This window comes from Paraphaeosphaeria sporulosa, assembly GCF_001642045.1.
Source record: "Paraphaeosphaeria sporulosa strain AP3s5-JAC2a unplaced genomic scaffold CC84scaffold_3, whole genome shotgun sequence".
Classification (NCBI taxonomy): Eukaryota; Fungi; Ascomycota; class Dothideomycetes; order Pleosporales; family Didymosphaeriaceae; genus Paraphaeosphaeria; species Paraphaeosphaeria sporulosa.
The window spans coordinates 547,587-564,622 of record NW_017253362.1 but is presented as its reverse complement, the minus strand read 5'-3'; the positions used below and the strand labels follow the sequence as shown (position 1 = coordinate 564,622).

Genomic DNA, 17,036 nt, shown 5'->3' with positions numbered 1-17,036 from the left:
GCAAGCTCCACGCCCCTCTCGTGCTGTGTGGTCTGTGCCGGCGCCGGTGCCTGCGACACTCCACCGCCGCGGGTCCCTGTGGTCGTCCCAAATCGGCCGCTCCTCCTCTCGTCTGAGCTGCACGGCGCATCGCAGCTGCCCTGCACCCAGCACCTGCAAAGGATCGCCTTCTCCTGGGTCTTCCTGGCCACATAGCCACGGCCTTGCCTGATCCGACGACCAGGCCTCTGCGCTGCTTCGACCTGCAACGCCCGCGCATCCCCCTAAAAAGAGCTGTGTCCTGCCACCACGCGGCCCGCCGCCCGCCAGAACCGTTCCGCTCCCGCCGTGAAGCTTGAGAGCTGCCGTCGCACGCCTGCCCCTAATCTGCACCCCGTGGCATGCCCGCTGCATTGAGACTGCTCTGACATCTTGAACCTCTGCCGCCGCTGGATCCTCCGCTGCGGCCGCAGTCCTCTGTCTGATCTGTGCGGGTCGACAGAGAGAGAGAGAGAGAGAGAGAGAGAGAGTGCTGCGCTGCCTCCCCTTGGTAGCCCATCATTTCCACGACAACGACTCGCACGCGCACGCCGCCGAGCGCAGCCATGGCTTCTGTCGCGGAAGCCCGCCGAAGTCCCTTCGCCGCCGACCCGCACCACCACCAAGCACTGCACAAGTCCATACCCATATTGCCCTCCTCCACCGGCTCGTCGCATCTCACGCCGCCGCGGGACCCCATGGACATCACCCCCTCCACCCTCCCCACCATGGGCCCGCCCATGCTCAACGGCCCCGTGGCCGATCGCAGCAGCGCGCATCAAGAGCAGCACACAAACGGAGACGCAGAGGCCAAGATGCCCAACGGCAATGGCAATCCTGCGCCCGTGGGAGCCGCCGCCGCTGCTCAGCAACCCAAGGTCGTGCAGACTGCCTTCATCCACAAGCTATACAAGTGAGCCTCCCCAGGCATTGCCCGCGCCTCTGCACCCCCAAGCTGACCCAACCGCAGCATGCTCGAAGACCAGAGCATCCAGCACCTTATTTCGTGGTCTAGCACCAACGAGAGCTTTGTCATGTCTCCGTCAAGCGACTTCTCCAAAGTTTTGTCGTACGTGCATCGGGAGCTTTGACCGCTTTTAATATACCTAACCGGGCTCGTAGATCGTACTTCAAGCACACTAATATTTCCTCATTCGTCCGCCAATTGAACATGTATGGCTTTCATAAAGGCGAGCACCCCCAATATTGGTACTATGGATCATGGCTGACAGCCTCCAGTGAGCGATGTGTTCCACACTGGCTCGCCCGACTCTCCTCTGTGGGAGTTCAAGCACGGCAACGGCAACTTCAAACGCGGCGATCTGGTGGGCCTGCGGGAGATCAAGCGCCGCGCCTCGAGGCACGCGCTCATCCACCGCGATTCGTTTTCCACGCCTAAAGTCCCTTCTGGTCCGCCGGCTGGTCCTCCGACCGAGTCCATGCCTGATCCCGTCGAATCACGACTCGCAGCGCTGGAACACGGCCTGTACGATATGCATGCTCGTATGCAGCGCTCAGAGGATAGCTGCGCCTACCTCAGCCAGAAGAACACCATCCTCATGGACAACATGCTCAAATGCCAGCAGGTCCGTCTCTTGGCCCGATCCGATTCGCTCCAGCTGACTTGCGAAACAGTGGAACCATGATCTGACGAATTATATCATGGCCTTAATACCAGACCCGGAGAATCAAGTGTACAAGGACGGTACGTACTTTTGCCTATACTCTATCTCAACGTCAACTGACCACTGCTAGCCTATTCGATGCAGCGCGAGATTTCCCGCCAGTCCGAAATGTTGCGCGTGCTCGAGGGCCCAGAGGAGCCCCTCTCTGCTCGACAACCGTTCTTCATGCAGCTAGACAACAGCCAAGCTCCTCTGTCCCCACGACAGATGCCGCAGGACAACGGGCCCGAATCGCGACGAGGCTCTCTGGCAGGTCTGCCTTCGCGCCAAGCACAGCCATTTAAACCTCCGGTCCCGGCACATCTCGCGATTTCTCCGCGCCGTTACGGCTCAATTGGCACGGGTAATTACTCTCCATCATCAGCCAGGACCCCAGTGACTCACCAGCCACCCCCACCGCCTCCACCGTCAATCCAGCATCCCGGCAGTACACTGGGAAGTAATCTGGGGGCTAGCTCATCCCCGCCTTACAACCTCTATAGGCGGCACACCTCGGCAGATATACGTACGCACGGCTGGCCTCCGCAACCCCCCTCGCAGTCACCATACGCGTCTGGGCAGAATTCAACTCAATGGCCCTCCTCGCCTCATCGAACGCCTATCGGAGGTGAGGACCAACAGCTCCGTAACGCTTTAGAATCCTACCAGCTACCCCGCGGACCACGCCAGCAGAACTCTCGTCAGAACACTCCTCCTCTGACGAGTGACACCACGCCCTCGACATTAAGTGCAGACAGCAGCTGGTCTCTCCCCGGCGCCCGGTACCCCTTCAAAGGCCTAGACACCCCCGGCCCACCTACGCGTCGTTCAAGCATGGCGTCGAATGTACATTCCCTCCTTAACCCTGCAGATACCCAAGAGCGAGCGGACGAAGACGACCCCGACGAAGCACGCAAGCGAAAGCGAATGCAATGATCCTACGACATATCTACCATGTAACAGTACCGCACATACGGCTTCGGCCTGCGATATCCCGCTACGTTTCCGCTATTTGCATGTTGGCGGTCATGCGGACATTTCATTTGATCTTTTCTGCCGATACTGACGTCGCGTTTCCATATATGCTTTTCGTTGTCATTTTCAAAGCTGCGTCACATGCCGCCTCGTACGGCGTGGCGGATGCGTTTCCTCGACGGAAAGAAAGTTCCTACTGTAGCAGGCTGCCCGCGCCCGGGACACATACCCTTTTCCTCCCGTATCGTATCTTCTTGTATTCCTTGGCTCGCCCATTGACCCAAAGTAACGAACTGTCGATGTCTGTTTGCGAGCATCCACTGCTGTCTAGCCTTTTCCTTCATCTTGTGTAATTGAGCCAAGTGGCGTACGCGCTGCGGGATCTTGGTCGCTTTCTGCTTGGATGGATGCATGGGCTTTGCGTATATGCATCGCCATGGGTGGTATGTAGGAAGGAAAACTTATAGGCTGAGGCGTACGCGCTTCTTCTTTGTGCTGTGCAACTACTTTGTCTCAAACACTCGGATTGTGCCTGCCTGCTTGCCTGCTCGCCTGCTCGCCGCCCATACCTCGCGTTATGCCACGGACAACATCCCTCACCAACCTGTGTAGTCGCATCCGCGCTACCTCCCATCCGAGCATTCTCCCCGAACCGAAGGATCACAATGCCGACCCGCACCAGTCGCGGGATTGGGTTTGCCATGCGACGCTCGAAATCGCATTGCTGGATGCGCCTCCGACGCGCGCCCGGGATGCTGAGTCGCATGCCGCCGAATCACACCGAGTCGGGCCGGTGGGGTCTTGGATCCTGGGGTCGATAGGCCGCGATGGGATGGGGTGGGTAGGGATGGTGTAGGGAACGGAGCGCCGAATCGGGGCGATGGCGACGAGGGAGCAAGGCCGAAGCACGTTGAGCCGGCTCGGCGAGCGCAGCGATGGCGGAGGCCACGGATCCGCGAGATCTCACGATGCAGCACGGGCGTCGGTTCGAGGGTGCTGGCTGGGTCGTCGGTTGGTGAGAGGTGGAGGGGAGGGATGGTGACGGGATGGGGGGGCTGTGCGAGGAGCGTGTGGCATGTACCTGTGGTTGCCTTTGCCCATGCGGCGCTGAAGCGGGAGGTCTGGCATGATGGCGATTCGGTGGACGTCTCCTTGGGCTTCTGGTGTGAAGGCCGGGGGGAAGGTGCGATGTGGGCATCTGGTCAATAGGTTACATCAGTTCTGCCTCTACCGGGAGACAGATTGTTGTCGTCGTATCATCATACTTATGGAAACGCTGTTGAGCACAGGGGACCGCACGAAACTTCTCTGTAGGTGTACAGAACTTAGACTTGTATGGCTCTAGGTTCTATGTCGGAAGAAGACGGATCTGCAGCGTGATGCTTGTCTCCTGAGATGGATGTTGCTCAGCACAAGTCACTTCATTTCACTTCACTTCACCAAAGTAGAGCTCCCTCTCATAGCGGCGACCTTGTATCACATTACATCGCGCGCTAAAGCAGCTTCCGCTGTCATCATCCACCGTTGCATATCCTCCAAGCATCCCAGCTGCGAAAAACACCGCCCCGTTCGCAGCCCTCAAGGCTCCTACTAGTAAAAGCGGGCCCGCAACCACCGCAGAACCATGCACCAGATAAGAAACAGAGAATCAGTGTCCCTCGTCCGTCCCGCAAGTCCATCTGTCATACCTACACCTACAACAACAAGAAGCACCAAGCGCAACAAAACAAAGGAAACGCAGTTTCGCGTGTGTGTCGTCGGACTGTACTCTCCTGGCTCGGCAGGAGGGGGTGCTATTTCTGGTATAACGCTGCAGGATGTATGAGGTATGGAGAGATGGAGCGCGCGGAAAGAGGAAACCAGATGAGGGTGAGTATTTCAACACAAAACGCCACGGAAAGGCAAAGCGCAGAGACGAGTACAGTACGATATCCAGCCGCGCCGGGGATTTAGGAGGCCAGTCTGGGGCGGGCGGCTATGAACGCCAGGAGGGGAGTCAATCCAATCCGATCAATCCGATGGGTTTTTTTTTGCGGGGGTTTTGTGTTTTGTGAGGAGAGAGTGCGCGGGCGACACCGCATTTCGTGGGCGTTGCTTGGTTGTCAGTCTGATTGCGCGCGAGAGTAGGGATGTGAGAGTGCCGTGGGGTGTGCGTGCTCGATGGCGAGGCGTGCGCGGGCGTAACCTTCAGATGGTCTTTGGGGTGCGAGCATTGCTAGGAATATCACGTTAGCGGGTGCTTTGTTATCACATGTGGATGCTCCAGTGAGGCAAAGGAAGGAGAGGCGTACCTCGCATCCACGATATCATCGACATGGTTACACATCGCGACGAACAAGTCAAAGAACAGTTTTCCCCCCATCTCCATTTCCATCTGCATGGTTCCACTACGCTTGAAGGTTTTCCGGCTACGGATGATGAGCGCGAGGTAATGAGCGCGCAGCCGCGAGTCACTGTCCGGCGTGTTCTCGTAGGCATACCGTGCGCTTCGCAGGATGGTGCCGACCTCGATCCCGCTCTGCAGGCCCTGCTTGCGCAAGGAGAGCTTCTTGAGCTCTTCGAGACCGTACCGATCTGCGGCGCAATACACGGCTGTGTCGCGGAGAATGATGTCGCCTACGCCGGCGTGAAAAAAGGTTGGCTCTACCGCGGCCACGCGGTCGCCTTTGTTTGGGTCCGGGCTTGACACTGCACCTTCGAGCATCCAGGTCTGGCGGCGCTTGTCGTGGACCAAGCGCGGGTAGTAGTCGCCCTTGTAGAGATACTCGAGAATACAGGAAAAGACTTCGGGCTCCTCCGTTGGCAGGTCGATGCGTCGGTTTGTGCTCTCGAAGAACTGGCCCCGCAACGCTTCGGCGAAGTACGGGGAGTGGCAGAGGACGTCTTCGTGTGCAGCAAACAGGCGCTGTTCCGGGCCGATGACAATCGTGACGATGGCAGAGGTGAGGCTGGGCGACACCTGCTCCATCATCGGACTGTCCATGCGGACGGACTCCATCTTGTCGACGATGCGCTGTTTCTGTCGGGAGTCATCGCGAAACGACCTCTTCGGCTGTTTGGTAATCTTGCCCGAACGGTCCTTTGAACTAGCAAAAGAGCGTTTTCCGAACATGTTGGGCGAAGAGCGGTATCGGTTCAGCGAGCGACGGAGCGAGCGACGAAGGGTATGGTAAAGAGTGGACAGGTTAGTGTGACGCAGCGTGTGAGGGAGAGCTCCGGAAGCCCTTCAGATTTAACGCGACTTTGCGGGAGAAAGTGCTGAGAAATCCGAAGTGGCTCTGTGTGTTGTCGTCACGCTTGGTGACGATAAGCACACGTTGGTTGTCGGGCTCTATGGGTCTTGTCGAGAGGCGTACGGACAGGCGGTGGGGGAATAGCCAGCCTTGTTATATACAGCGCCAAGTCAGACTCCCTGCAGCCTGTTGATAAGCGGGCAGGCAGTGCCTGCATGTTGCATGCTGCGATTCGTCAATGGCTCTACAAGTGCCGTCTGAGTGGACAACAGAGGAACACGAGGGGATTTCCTGTGGCTCTTCATTCGACCGCGTAGACAAGGTGGAAAGACTTGGAATTTGGGTTTTGGTAAGACGCGGTATCCCTGCAAACCTGCGTAGGCGACAACACAGCACGAGGGCTGACGTCGTCGGGCCTTTTCCCAGGAGCCTCCAGTGCGAACATCGGTGTTCGCAACCTTGCTGTCGAATGTTGACGCTGCTCAAATAACGATTGTACCAGAGCCATACACGCGTCAAGCTACGCGCCGTCACGCCGTGTGACCAGCAAGCGGAGCAATGGCCCATACGGAAGGGCGGCCTCCACCGGCGTTCAGCCTCGTGACTCAGAGACCAGGCGATGGACCTGAATGCATCGGAGTTCAGGCGCTGAGGCCTTGTACTGGGAGATGACAGCAAGGCTGCTAACATACATCGACGGTGTTGTGTTTCGGCAGGTGGGTGTTACTCTTCGCTGTTCTCGAGTTTCTGCCACGTCGTAGCGTAGCCATTGTCCACACCGCCCGGATTGATAAGTAGCCGAGTCTGGAGTCTGGAAGTCAGGAGAGAAGTGGAGGAAGCGTGCTGCTTAGCATATCCAGGTGTACATAGGTATAATGCGCTGGCAGCTGGTCTAGAAGGAAAGAGCGTTGGGGGACGTGGGGAGCACGTGTTGCCGCGCTGTTGCACTTGTGGCCATCATGCTTGAGGAAAGATGGTATACTAGAGTAGCGCAGTGACTCTGGGTTTGTGTTTTAAATATGTCTGATGAATGAAGCACTTGAATGGAGAGGGTGCCAGTGTAAGCTCGCGCGAGCACTGTGAGCTCAGGTAGTCCGCTAATGGCTAATTGGCTGGCGCCAGTCGTTTGCTATGTGTGACGGTGTCATAAATGGCAGCCTGGGGGAAAATTCATTCGCTGCGATCAATCAACCTAGCAACGCTGCCTAGAGGTTGCCAGCCTTTATTCAATCAACACAGACGTGGTGAGACATTTCAAGTCAAGCGCAAGGCGACAGTGCTGGGTCTGGACGTTTACGGCACATTTGACCCCACCAAGCCCACCACGGTCACTCCCGCAGCAACCTCAACACCTGCCGCGCGCGTTGCTCCTCTCCTGGACCGCTCCAGACATCTTTCACCTCACCTCCAGACTTTGCCGGCGAAGAAATTCTTGCGCACCCTGTGACTGCGGCTGAACACACAATATTAAAGCGCGCCGCCTCAGTCCATTCCGTAAACGCACCCAAACCCGAAATACGCATCCGCCACTTCGTGATCAACCGCCACAATGAGCGCCAGCGCGAAGAAGAGGATCATGAAGGTATGGCACATGGATACCCCGGAATTGGCTTGCGCATACAGAAGCTGACTGGGGTGCAGGAGTACACAGAGTGCATGAAGGAGACGCCTGCGGGCATGAAGATCAACTTCGACGAGCAGAACATGACCAAATGGGAGGTCCTGATGGATGGGCCGGAGGGCTCTGTGTATGCGGTACGTATCGGCTGCGCAGATCAGTTAGGAATGTCTGCTAATCGTGCTGCAGGGCGGCCACTTCAAGCTCGAGATCATTTTCCCCAACGAATACCCGTTCAAGCCCCCGGTCGTCAGCTTCAGGACGAAAATCTACCACCCCAACGTGAGCAACGACGACAAAGGCTCCATGTGCCTTGGCTTGCTTCGGCCCGATGAGTGGAAGCCGCCGAACAAGGTGGTTGCCGTGCTGCGCCTGATCCAGTCACTGATGGTTGAGCCCAACATCGACGATGCAATCGAGCCGTCGATTGGAAACGAATATAAGGAGAACCGCAAGGAGTTCGAGAAGAACGCCAAGGACTGGGTGAAGCGGTATGCGAAGTAAGGTCGGGAAGAGACGTCACCATGAGGAGTTGTTGTTGGTGAGCATTCTTTGTGAGGCGCGTCAGCTGGCATCTGCGCATACAAGGCGTCCGGCGAAATTTGCATTTGATGGGTCACGGCTGGCGACTGGAACGACGAGGCAAGAATATGATGTGTACAAGGAGCTTTGGCATGCCATGACCGCTGTAGCGTGAGCATCTAGGCGGAGCAATATACCGACCGAGGTGTACCTCGGGGTTAACAAAGCAACGCACGACGACGATCAAGCTCGCTATGTCGTCATGTTTGCGATGCAGCGGGTGATGGAGCGATTCGCAGACGGATGCTCCCAGGATGCTGACGGAACAGCGCCAGTGCTTAGTCGTGACATGTAGTTGGCGTTGCCGCATCTAGTTAACGGAGCAGAGCACAGCTCGCGGGGGAGGCGTGCCGCAGGCGAGCTCTCTTCGTATGCAATTTAACAGCAGCCCGGCCTGCCAGCCCGACTGTCAAGTCTTGCAAGCGGCGACTACTTGGCCGGCGCAATTTGCCGAGTCAGCTACACACGGTGGATTCCTCCTCGCGTTGGTGGTGCCCGAGCAGGATGCCAGGAGCATCGTGTGTCGTGAGCGAGACGCGGACGGGCACGCCCCTGAAACAGCGGCCACGCAATGCGTGAGCAACACCATGACTGACAGGTGCAGCGTGTCAGTTGCGGACACGGGGGCTGGCGACGCTCTGTGCTGCACCACTGTTTGCTTCTGGAGCAGCTGCGTGGGAAAGCTGGAGAAGTGCTGTGCCACTAGCAGCGGCGCGTTGGATCGCGTGGTGTTGTTTACCACACAACCGCGTCGGGCAAGGCGCCATCGTTGCAGCGGGCGCTTGTCGAAAGGAGACGACGGGACAAGATTCGAGAACGCAGCCGGCGCAGAGAGCGGCTCACTGCAGGCCCGGCCGTACACAGTCGATTGGCCGGGAGGCAGCATCGCTCCCGCGACTGTGGTCGTTGGACGGCCCCGTTGGAATGCGCTCCGCCCGAGCCCCCAAAAGTTAATACCGCTGGTGGAACCGCTTGGCTTCTCACCAACATCCTTTCCTTTCCACCCGACGATTCCTGTGCCAGCGCGGCCACGGCGCCCCTTTGCTCCGACTGCTGCGCCAGACGCCGTCGCTTTCATTCCTTACGCTTTGATTCTGTAGCCCGCGGCGCCTGCACTGCCCACGCCCATGGGCCTGCGCGCCGCCCACCTGCCCGTTTCCTCACCACCGCGCTTCGTTGGCGCTGTGCTCCACCCCATTCACACGCGAACTCTGCAGCCGTAGCTGGGCTGCACCGCACTTCCGCCTCCACCACTCCACCGCCGCCTGTCTGCACCGCCCGCCGCATCTCCGCCTGCGTGGACCCCGACATGTTGATGCACACAGACGGCACCCCCGAGACATTCTTCGCCCGGCCGAATGAGGCAATTCTCCACACCTGCTGTCACATTCTCCAGGCCTGCCGCTCGAAATGAGTGAGCCTCCACCACCGCCCACTAGCCCTCGTGCATGGGCTCCCACTGCCGACACGGGGACCAGGTCGGACACCCCTGTCAGCGTCTCGAGACAGCAGTACCAGTACCTGCCCTACCGCCCGCCAGGCTCAAACGCCGAATACACTCCGCCTGCCTCGCCGCAGCCCTCTAACCATCCATATGCCCACCAGTCTGTCCGCAAAGGCTTTGGCTCTGGACGCTCCCGCCAGCCCGCCCAGCTTCAGATGGACGTAGCTGTTGCACCCGCCTACGAACGACCTGTATATAGCCCGTCGCCTACAGCAAGCCCGCCGCTGCCACCACTGGCCTCGCCCAAGTACGCTGCTCGATCACGAACGCCGTCCCTGCTCCGCCATGCTGCCTTGTCGTCGCCTCTGAACAACGGATACCCACGGGCAGAACAGCCCCAGTCGCCGACGTTCCCTCCAGTCATGCGCCAGGTCAGCAACCAGAGCGTGACGAGCGATCCTCGATCCTTGTTCAACCCGCTTGCCAGCAACCCCGTTCACGCCAATGGGTCAGATCCCTTTGCAGACGAAGTGCCCTGGTCACGGACACAGCAGAGGAACCGTGGCATGACCACATCGACGCAAACCAGCATTGCCAGCTATCAACAAAATTACCCACCGCTGCGATCCGCCACGTCCATACCAGACTATGGTCCCATCAGAGCTAGCAATCGATCGAACCCATCCGGAGCCTACAAACCCGACCGTGGCGGGCTGAACTGGTCCCACAACGATCAGTTCCCTCCGCGTCTGCTCCGTGGCGAAGAGTCACGAGCTAGTGTTCGGTCAGGATGGACGAATGCATCCAGTTTTATGGAACAGAGTGGCACGGAACGAAGCAGTGTCGCTACAGGCAGGAGCTCTATTGTGAGCAGTGATAACAGGGCTAGCACCTATTCCAGGGACCAGTCTGAGGAGCGCGATCTATCAACCGATACCCTTCCGACCAGTATCTCGCCCGACGAGGAAGACATCATGAGCTCAGTCGAGGACGTGATTGACGCCTACTTTGACGAGCCCGAGGACATGGACTCCGAGCCTCTCCGCGGAGATAATGTTGGCGACCGTGGCTCATCGACGCAGGACTCGGACGCCGGGCACAATGATCGCTCGTCTAATTACTCGCAGGACATCAGTCGCCCAACATCATCATATGCTCCCGTTCATGAGCAGCTCGCGCACACTAATTCACACAATAGAGAGCTCTCAAAGATTACCGAGCGAAACTCACGGGGAAGCTCTCAAAACCACTCGTCGATATCTCAGCCCATACACATGAATCTCGATTCGCTCAATGCCTCGACGACCGAAGGCGCACAGGAGAATCAAACTGCTCCGAAGGATGACCAGGTCAGCTCTCACCCACCACACGCGGACCCGAGTACATTCCAGTTGGATCGCACAACGACCAACGAGGACCGTGAACGCCAATTGCAGACGATCGACATGGCCATGCAGCGGTCAAGCGAAGAATTGCCCCGACGGACGTCTACAATAGCTGCAGAACGTAGGAGCAAAATCTTGGCCCGGCCCCGCCTGTCGACCAAGGTGAGCAGCGATAACCACAAGATGCAAGAGATTCATAAAGAACTTGCCAGCCTGCCCCAAATCCCTCGGAGTAAATCGCGACTGTCGCGGCAAGACTGGGCAGAGTTCGAGGGCTACGCAAAGCGGCACTCTAGAGGACCGAGCGCTGCACTGCGTGCGCTTACTGAGGCCTCGACCACTTCTCCACCCAAAAGATCTTCCCCGTTGCCCGAGGTGGATGAAGACGAGGCCTTCCCTCGCCGCGCGTCCACGAGCATCTTTGATCGCAAGAGCACGTTATTCGACCTCAGCAGCTTCAAACCTGCGCCACCCAGCAAGTCCATGACTACCAACTTCGGCACGAACAAGCCCCATGCCAGACCTTCGGCGGGATTAAAGAAGTCAGCGGCTATAGGTGTAGAGCGAGATCGCTATGGTTTTAAGAAGGCCTCCGACAAGATCAGCGTGCAAGAATACAACGCATGGCACCCGAAGTATGAGGACTACATCACGCGCAGGTCGAACAAGTGGACCGCTTTGATGAAAAAGTCCGGACTATCGACCAAGAACCCCACGGAATTCCCAGAAGCATGCGACAAGGTCAAGCGCTACGCCCGGAAAGGCTACCCACCAGAGTGGCGCGGAGAGATGTGGTGGTTCTATTCCGGCGCACAGTACAAATCACGACAGATGGCGGGACTCTATCGGTCCCTGGTCGCTCGGGTCGAGAACGGTGAACTCAACAAAGACGATCGTGAGGCCATCGAACGGGATCTCGATAGGACGTTTCCTGATAACATCCACTTCCGACCCGATCTGAAGTCAGCGCGATTCAGCGACGGAGGTGACGATGAGCCATCGATGGTTCGAGACCTCCGCGAGGTCCTATCTGCGTTCGCCTTGCACAACCCCGGTATTGGGTATTGCCAATCCTTGAATTTCATTGCAGGACTATTGCTTCTCTTCTTGAAGCAGGATACCGAGCGAGCCTTTATCCTGCTGACAATCATCACCCAAAATCATCTTCCCGGGGCACACGCCCGGAACCTCGCCAACACCGAGGTCAACGTCTTGATGATGTTGATACGCGACTACCTACCCAAAGTTTGGGCTTCGATCAACGACACGGACATTGTCAACAGCGGCCTCGGCTCCAAAGCGCATCCCGAATCCAAGTTTCAGCGGCAGCCGACCGTCGCGCTTTCGTGCACATCCTGGTTCATGAGCGTCTTCATCGGGGTCCTTCCCATCGAGACTGTTCTCCGTGTCTGGGACGCCTTCCTCTACGAAGGCCCGCGCGCCCTGTACCGCTACGCCCTCGCCGTCTTCAAGCTTGGCGAAGGTGAGATCCGCAAGTACCGCCCCGGCGACGGCGAGCTCTTTATGGCCGTGCAGAACCTACCGCGCCGCTGCCTGGACGTAAATACTCTCCATGACATCGCATTTGTCAAGAAGGGCTTCGGCAGCCTCACGCAGAACGTCATCGACCAGAAGCGGCAGTTCTGGCGCGAGCAGAACGAGCGCTCCGCAAGCCAGCGGAAGAGGCCCGGTCCGCAGGCCATTGTCCCGCGGCCAGATACAGCGGGCGGTGACGAAGAGGGGAAGAAAGGGCTCGGTGGGCTGCGGCGCCGCGCGAGCAAGAGATTCCTGAGGAAAAGGGAAAAGACGTATATGGAGTGAAGACTGGTCAAGTTGAGAGCGGCATTGCGCTGGAGTTTTCATTCCTTGTTTATTCTTTGGGACGCATCCATTGCGCAGCTGGGACGGCCGTTTTTTTTTTGGTTGCTTACCGCTCCCGCTCCCGCTGCCTTTTTTTTTTTCTATCACTCCTCTTTTTTTTCGCTGTTCTTTTCTTTTGTTCTTGTTCGAAAAGTTAGAGACAGACGGACGTCTCGGTGATGTTGGGTGGGCGCGACTTCCTTCCTAGCATTGCACTAAAAATCTCCTTTGAGCGCGGTGGAGACGATGACATTTGGCTTCTTGTACCATAGAGTTGCATATACCCCTTGTAGCTAGCTAGCAGTGCGCGTGCGTTTTCGCATTGGCGATGAACATGTACGAATTTCACGATCATTTGTCACTCACGTGGTTCACTTTGCGTCCGGAGGTTTTTTTTTTTACTCCCACGACTTACCCTGACCTGCCCGCTTCGCACATCTATAATATCATAGCAGGACGCGCAGCACGAACGATATCACACCCCAGTCCCAGGCTTCGCAGTGTTCACATCATGATAATAGCGGGGGTGGGGCGGGTTCTCCATGCGTGCTGTGGCATTCTGGAGCGTGCGGGCGGGCAGTACGTGGCGAGTGGAGAGAGATGCTGGGATGGACTCCTGCTTGTGCAGCAAGCGTGGCCGGAGAAGCAGATGCGTGTTTGCACAGGACCCAGTACGTGCGAGGGCGCGAGTGAAGGTACCGGAGGTGGGTCGGATGATATGCGTCGTTCCTGATCAACTGGCTCGCAAGAGTCTGGCTGTATATGCGACGACGGGTGTGCAGTGAGTCAGACGAGAGAGGCATTGTGGATTCGCACGCGCGCACCGTCCCAACTTCTTCCTCTCAACAATATACAAAGACAAAAACTAGAAGCCACTTCGAGGCCCGGCTCAAAGAAACCGATGTCTCGATTTTTTGTTTGATTTTATTACTGAAACTTGGGTTAATGGGTATATATCGTGGTAAAATTGATGGTTGGATGGTTGTTCTTTCGTCGAAGACATCGCGGGGTGCGGATTCGATGATATATCTCTTTCTCGGACGGTGATGGTCGAGGGGTTAACTTGAATGCTAATACATACGAGAAAGTGGAAGGTAAAGCTAGATGTAGTATACAAGAGAGGTAACTCTAAGAAAGGCAGTGCCTTCCAAAAACCCATAGGTTCACCACCATGATGAATCTGTGACATTCGTGCTACTGTACCTCGGTATGCCATGCCACCTCAATGCCCAGCTCGTTCAATGATGTCTTCAGAGCTGCGAAATCAAACTCGTTGGAGTCCTCGTCCTCATACTCCTATAGATCATCAGTTAGTGAGTATGCAATGAAGGTGCAATAGCATCCACCTACCTCTTCTAGGTCCGAATTCGCGTCTTCATCATCGTGTTCAAGTTGTGACTCCACCACGAATCCTGCGTCCCAGTTATCTCGTACGAGGACTACTTTCCGAAGCTTCTGTACGCCTCCATCCTCCCGGCTTTCAAGTAACGCGCCAAGAATATCAGATGCGACCGACAAGCTTGCTGCTCTGATCCACAGGCTCTTCAAACGGCTGGTGAGGATGTACAGTATAGCCGGGTTCAAGTGTGGCCAGTCGAGTTCTAACCTAATCACCGAGATGCTCTTCTTAAGAAACTCATTCAACGCGTCGAGAGTGTCTTCATCGGGTGCATGTGACGAGCGGAGGGATAATGTTGAAAGGGTCTTGTGGCTGTGAAGGGAGCCGAGGATCTCCGATGTGAAGAATAGCGCCGATGACGCAGCCGAGGGCACGCGTTCGCTGATGGACAGATACGCCAATTGGTCGACTGAACGGAGAACTGATGCGTCGAATGACTGGATTTTGGACGTGAAGTTGCTGTGTTGTCCACGTGTTGGTGTTAGCAGGCCAGGCTGGGATACGATCGACATGCGCGTCAAACAAAGTCTTGACAATAGTGCGGCAGTCTCGGCGGGCTCCGTACCGCAAAAGCCATCAAAGGAGAATGCGGTCAGCGCTCTGAGGTCATTTATAACACCAAGGCTCTGGGCATGCATGTTGCCCTCTAATGCCAGGTCTCGCAGCAAAGGCCAGTGAGATGCGATCATGTGCAGCGCCTTTGCCATAAAATCTTCGTACAAGTGTGTCTGTCGGCCACTAGTCGCCCGGATGCTCAGAGTTGTGATGTTCGGAAGCTTCGTAAAAGCTTGATCGAGTCTATCGAGCTCTTCCTCGTATAGCTCCCATGTTCGAAGGCTTCTCGTTCGCCCGTGACTGTCGGCGGATCGATCAGAGACCAATAATGGTGTCAGATCCACATCCTGGAGCTCAAGAGACAGCTCATGAACGTCTTGCAGTACGTCTCGTGGTCTTCCTTCCAGCCAGTCGTTCAGAGCAGCTTGGCTCCGGAAGACGATAGGTCTTTGGTACAGGAATTTTCGTGCTTCCGTATTTATGTCGTGGCATGCCTGTAGGATTTCTGGGCCCTGTGAGGGATCTAGAAGAATGTATTTGTAGATGAGCTCTCGTAACTCCAAAGGTAGAGCAAACAAAAGAGTGTTTTCGTTGCTCATCTCGCCCACGATGATGCGTGACAGCTAAGCTGGAGTGAGTGAACTTTCAATTTTTGGATTGAGGGCATGTGAACTTACTGGAGACCAGGTCTGCATAGAGTCTTGCCGGAAGAGAGAGTGAGCAACGCTCAGTAATCGGCCTGTTCAACCTTTGCTGTTCACTTTGCCACTTAACTTCGGTCGCTTGGTTGTCTTGGTCAATCTGATATAGCAAAAGGCCATACAGGAAGATCAACTAATCCCGGTAGATCGTTTGGATCAAGACAAGTCTATGTTAAATTTACGACGTATCGAGCTATAGGGCCAGCATGGCCATTTAAAGACCGCCCGCGTTATGTGACTTGTCCCTTGAATGAGCTGGATCTTGGAAACGGCAGGGGCCATTCGTTTCCCCTGTTTTAGACCTAAATGGATATTTCCCATCACCGTCTCGTTTGTATCTGGGCCATAAGCACTGTATTGGTACTAACGGACCTGGATTGACAACGACCGGGCACAATCGGCAGCCGAAGTTGTGGCGTTTGTCATTCCGCAATGGGAGAGCGCCAGACACAGGCAGGGTTCGTCATGGTTTACAACTGTGAAATTGTGAAGTCAAAAAGGAAACAAGCATTAGAGCCTGACTTGGGCTGGCTCCCCGCTGGACGTAGGCAAGGAAACTCTGACAATAAAACAAGCCAATAAGCCAGGGGTATTGCGGCGCCATTGATGTAATTCCAGATACGCGAGCCTGACTTGATCGCGCGGAATCGCTAGGATTGGAGCGTGCGCAGAGCAGGGTGCGTTAAACGAAACCAGGCAAGGCCATTTGAGGTTCTGCAATCGAGATGGCCGGCTGGCCTTGCTCCTTGGGCATCGCGAGAGAAGAACGTCGTACGACAACGAACCATTATAGAACCACCGAGGACCACTCTGGCCGTGTTGACAGGGTCTGGAAATAATTGCTTTTGCTACTCCCAGACACTCCCTGCATGGCCCGATTCATTATATACACTAAGAAGCGATTGAGCATTTCCAAGGTTGCGGCACATCGCCGCTGTTGGTCATAGATCAGCTGGTCGGTCAACGTGAATCACTTGGTGGATCAACGATGCTCGAATCTCTGCACGTCAGCGCATTGGACCGTTTCTAGAAGAGAGTCGATGTCCATACAATCTGGAGACTCTCCGGCTGCTTGCTTCTGATACACAGCTCGATCTGAACCCGCGTCGGGCTTTGGTTGCCATCGTGGCTTCTATCTCCCTTAGGCTGAAGGGGTGGGCGCAGTGGTGAGGGACTGAAGCGAAGAGTGGCGTCGCATGGATGATCGCATTCGGAACTGCACCCTGGCAGTCGTGTAAATCGCCCGTTTGCGGTGGCTTGGGGGTAGCCGATTAGGGCGGTTGATATTCTGCCGCAATTCTAGACGTAACCCCGGAGAGTCGTACGATGCGTGACTTTGACGTATGTCGCATACTAGAGGCCTCCACCAATTGCATCTTGAGATGATAGTCCCGAAGAGGTGGACTCGTCTCGATTGCGGTGATGCTGAGGGATGTGATAACCTGTGGCTGGGATTGCATGCGGTGCAGTGTATTTACAGTGCTTTAGCGTGTGCACTAAACTTGCTCCGTCGCTGCTCCCCCATTAGACCCTCGCGGCGGGAAGCCCAAGGTGCATTTCTCGAGCTCTGCCTACATTCTCCCCTGTGATCACAGGAGCAAC

General features: G+C 56.4%; 7 protein-coding genes across 7 annotated transcripts; 4 read left to right on the top strand and 3 right to left on the bottom strand.

Annotated features, from left to right (window-relative positions):
* The first annotated feature begins 350 nt into the window (after window positions 1-350).
* Window positions 351-2,808, top strand: CC84DRAFT_527504 (uncharacterized protein). The gene is made up of 6 exons (XM_018186635.1): window positions 351-931; window positions 989-1,087; window positions 1,141-1,208; window positions 1,258-1,604; window positions 1,654-1,723; window positions 1,774-2,808. Exons 1-6 carry the CDS (start codon window positions 585-587, stop codon window positions 2,616-2,618), a joined length of 1,776 nt encoding a protein of 591 aa, XP_018038356.1. The 5' UTR covers window positions 351-584; the 3' UTR covers window positions 2,619-2,808.
* A 413-nt stretch (window positions 2,809-3,221) lies between these two features.
* Window positions 3,222-4,002, bottom strand: CC84DRAFT_531791 (uncharacterized protein). Its single transcript, XM_018186638.1, has 3 exons — window positions 3,923-4,002; window positions 3,739-3,855; window positions 3,222-3,657 (listed from the first exon to the last, which is right to left on the bottom strand). Exons 2-3 carry the CDS (start codon window positions 3,853-3,855, stop codon window positions 3,433-3,435), a joined length of 342 nt encoding a protein of 113 aa, XP_018038355.1. The 5' UTR covers window positions 3,923-4,002; the 3' UTR covers window positions 3,222-3,432.
* Window positions 4,003-4,844: 842 nt separating this feature from the next.
* Window positions 4,845-5,769, bottom strand: CC84DRAFT_1185010 (uncharacterized protein; the record flags this gene model as incomplete). Its single annotated transcript, XM_018180779.1, has 2 exons — window positions 4,845-4,872; window positions 4,949-5,769. The coding sequence occupies 2 exons, from the start codon at window positions 5,767-5,769 to the stop codon at window positions 4,845-4,847; spliced, it is 849 nt and encodes a 282-aa protein (XP_018038354.1).
* A 1,705-nt stretch (window positions 5,770-7,474) lies between these two features.
* Window positions 7,475-8,012, top strand: CC84DRAFT_1087038 (ubiquitin-conjugating enzyme E2-16 kDa; the record flags this gene model as incomplete). The annotated part of the gene is made up of 2 exons (XM_018174184.1): window positions 7,475-7,645; window positions 7,698-8,012. 2 exons carry the CDS (start codon window positions 7,475-7,477, stop codon window positions 8,010-8,012), a joined length of 486 nt encoding a protein of 161 aa, XP_018038353.1.
* Window positions 8,013-8,237: 225 nt separating this feature from the next.
* Window positions 8,238-9,345, top strand: CC84DRAFT_525855 (uncharacterized protein). The gene has a single exon (XM_018186634.1). It carries the CDS (start codon window positions 8,462-8,464, stop codon window positions 9,188-9,190), a length of 729 nt encoding a protein of 242 aa, XP_018038352.1. The 5' UTR covers window positions 8,238-8,461; the 3' UTR covers window positions 9,191-9,345.
* A 296-nt stretch (window positions 9,346-9,641) lies between these two features.
* CC84DRAFT_1059252 (uncharacterized protein) lies at window positions 9,642-12,719 on the top strand (the record flags this gene model as incomplete). Its single annotated transcript, XM_018173566.1, has 2 exons — window positions 9,642-10,786; window positions 11,090-12,719. Coding segments are annotated over 2 exons (2,775 nt in total), but the record flags the coding sequence as incomplete, so codon positions are not given.
* Window positions 12,720-13,973: 1,254 nt separating this feature from the next.
* CC84DRAFT_1214537 (uncharacterized protein) lies at window positions 13,974-15,332 on the bottom strand (the record flags this gene model as incomplete). Its single annotated transcript, XM_018182638.1, has 2 exons — window positions 13,974-14,075; window positions 14,130-15,332. The coding sequence occupies 2 exons, from the start codon at window positions 15,330-15,332 to the stop codon at window positions 13,974-13,976; spliced, it is 1,305 nt and encodes a 434-aa protein (XP_018038350.1).
* Between the last annotated feature and the right edge of the window lie 1,704 nt (window positions 15,333-17,036).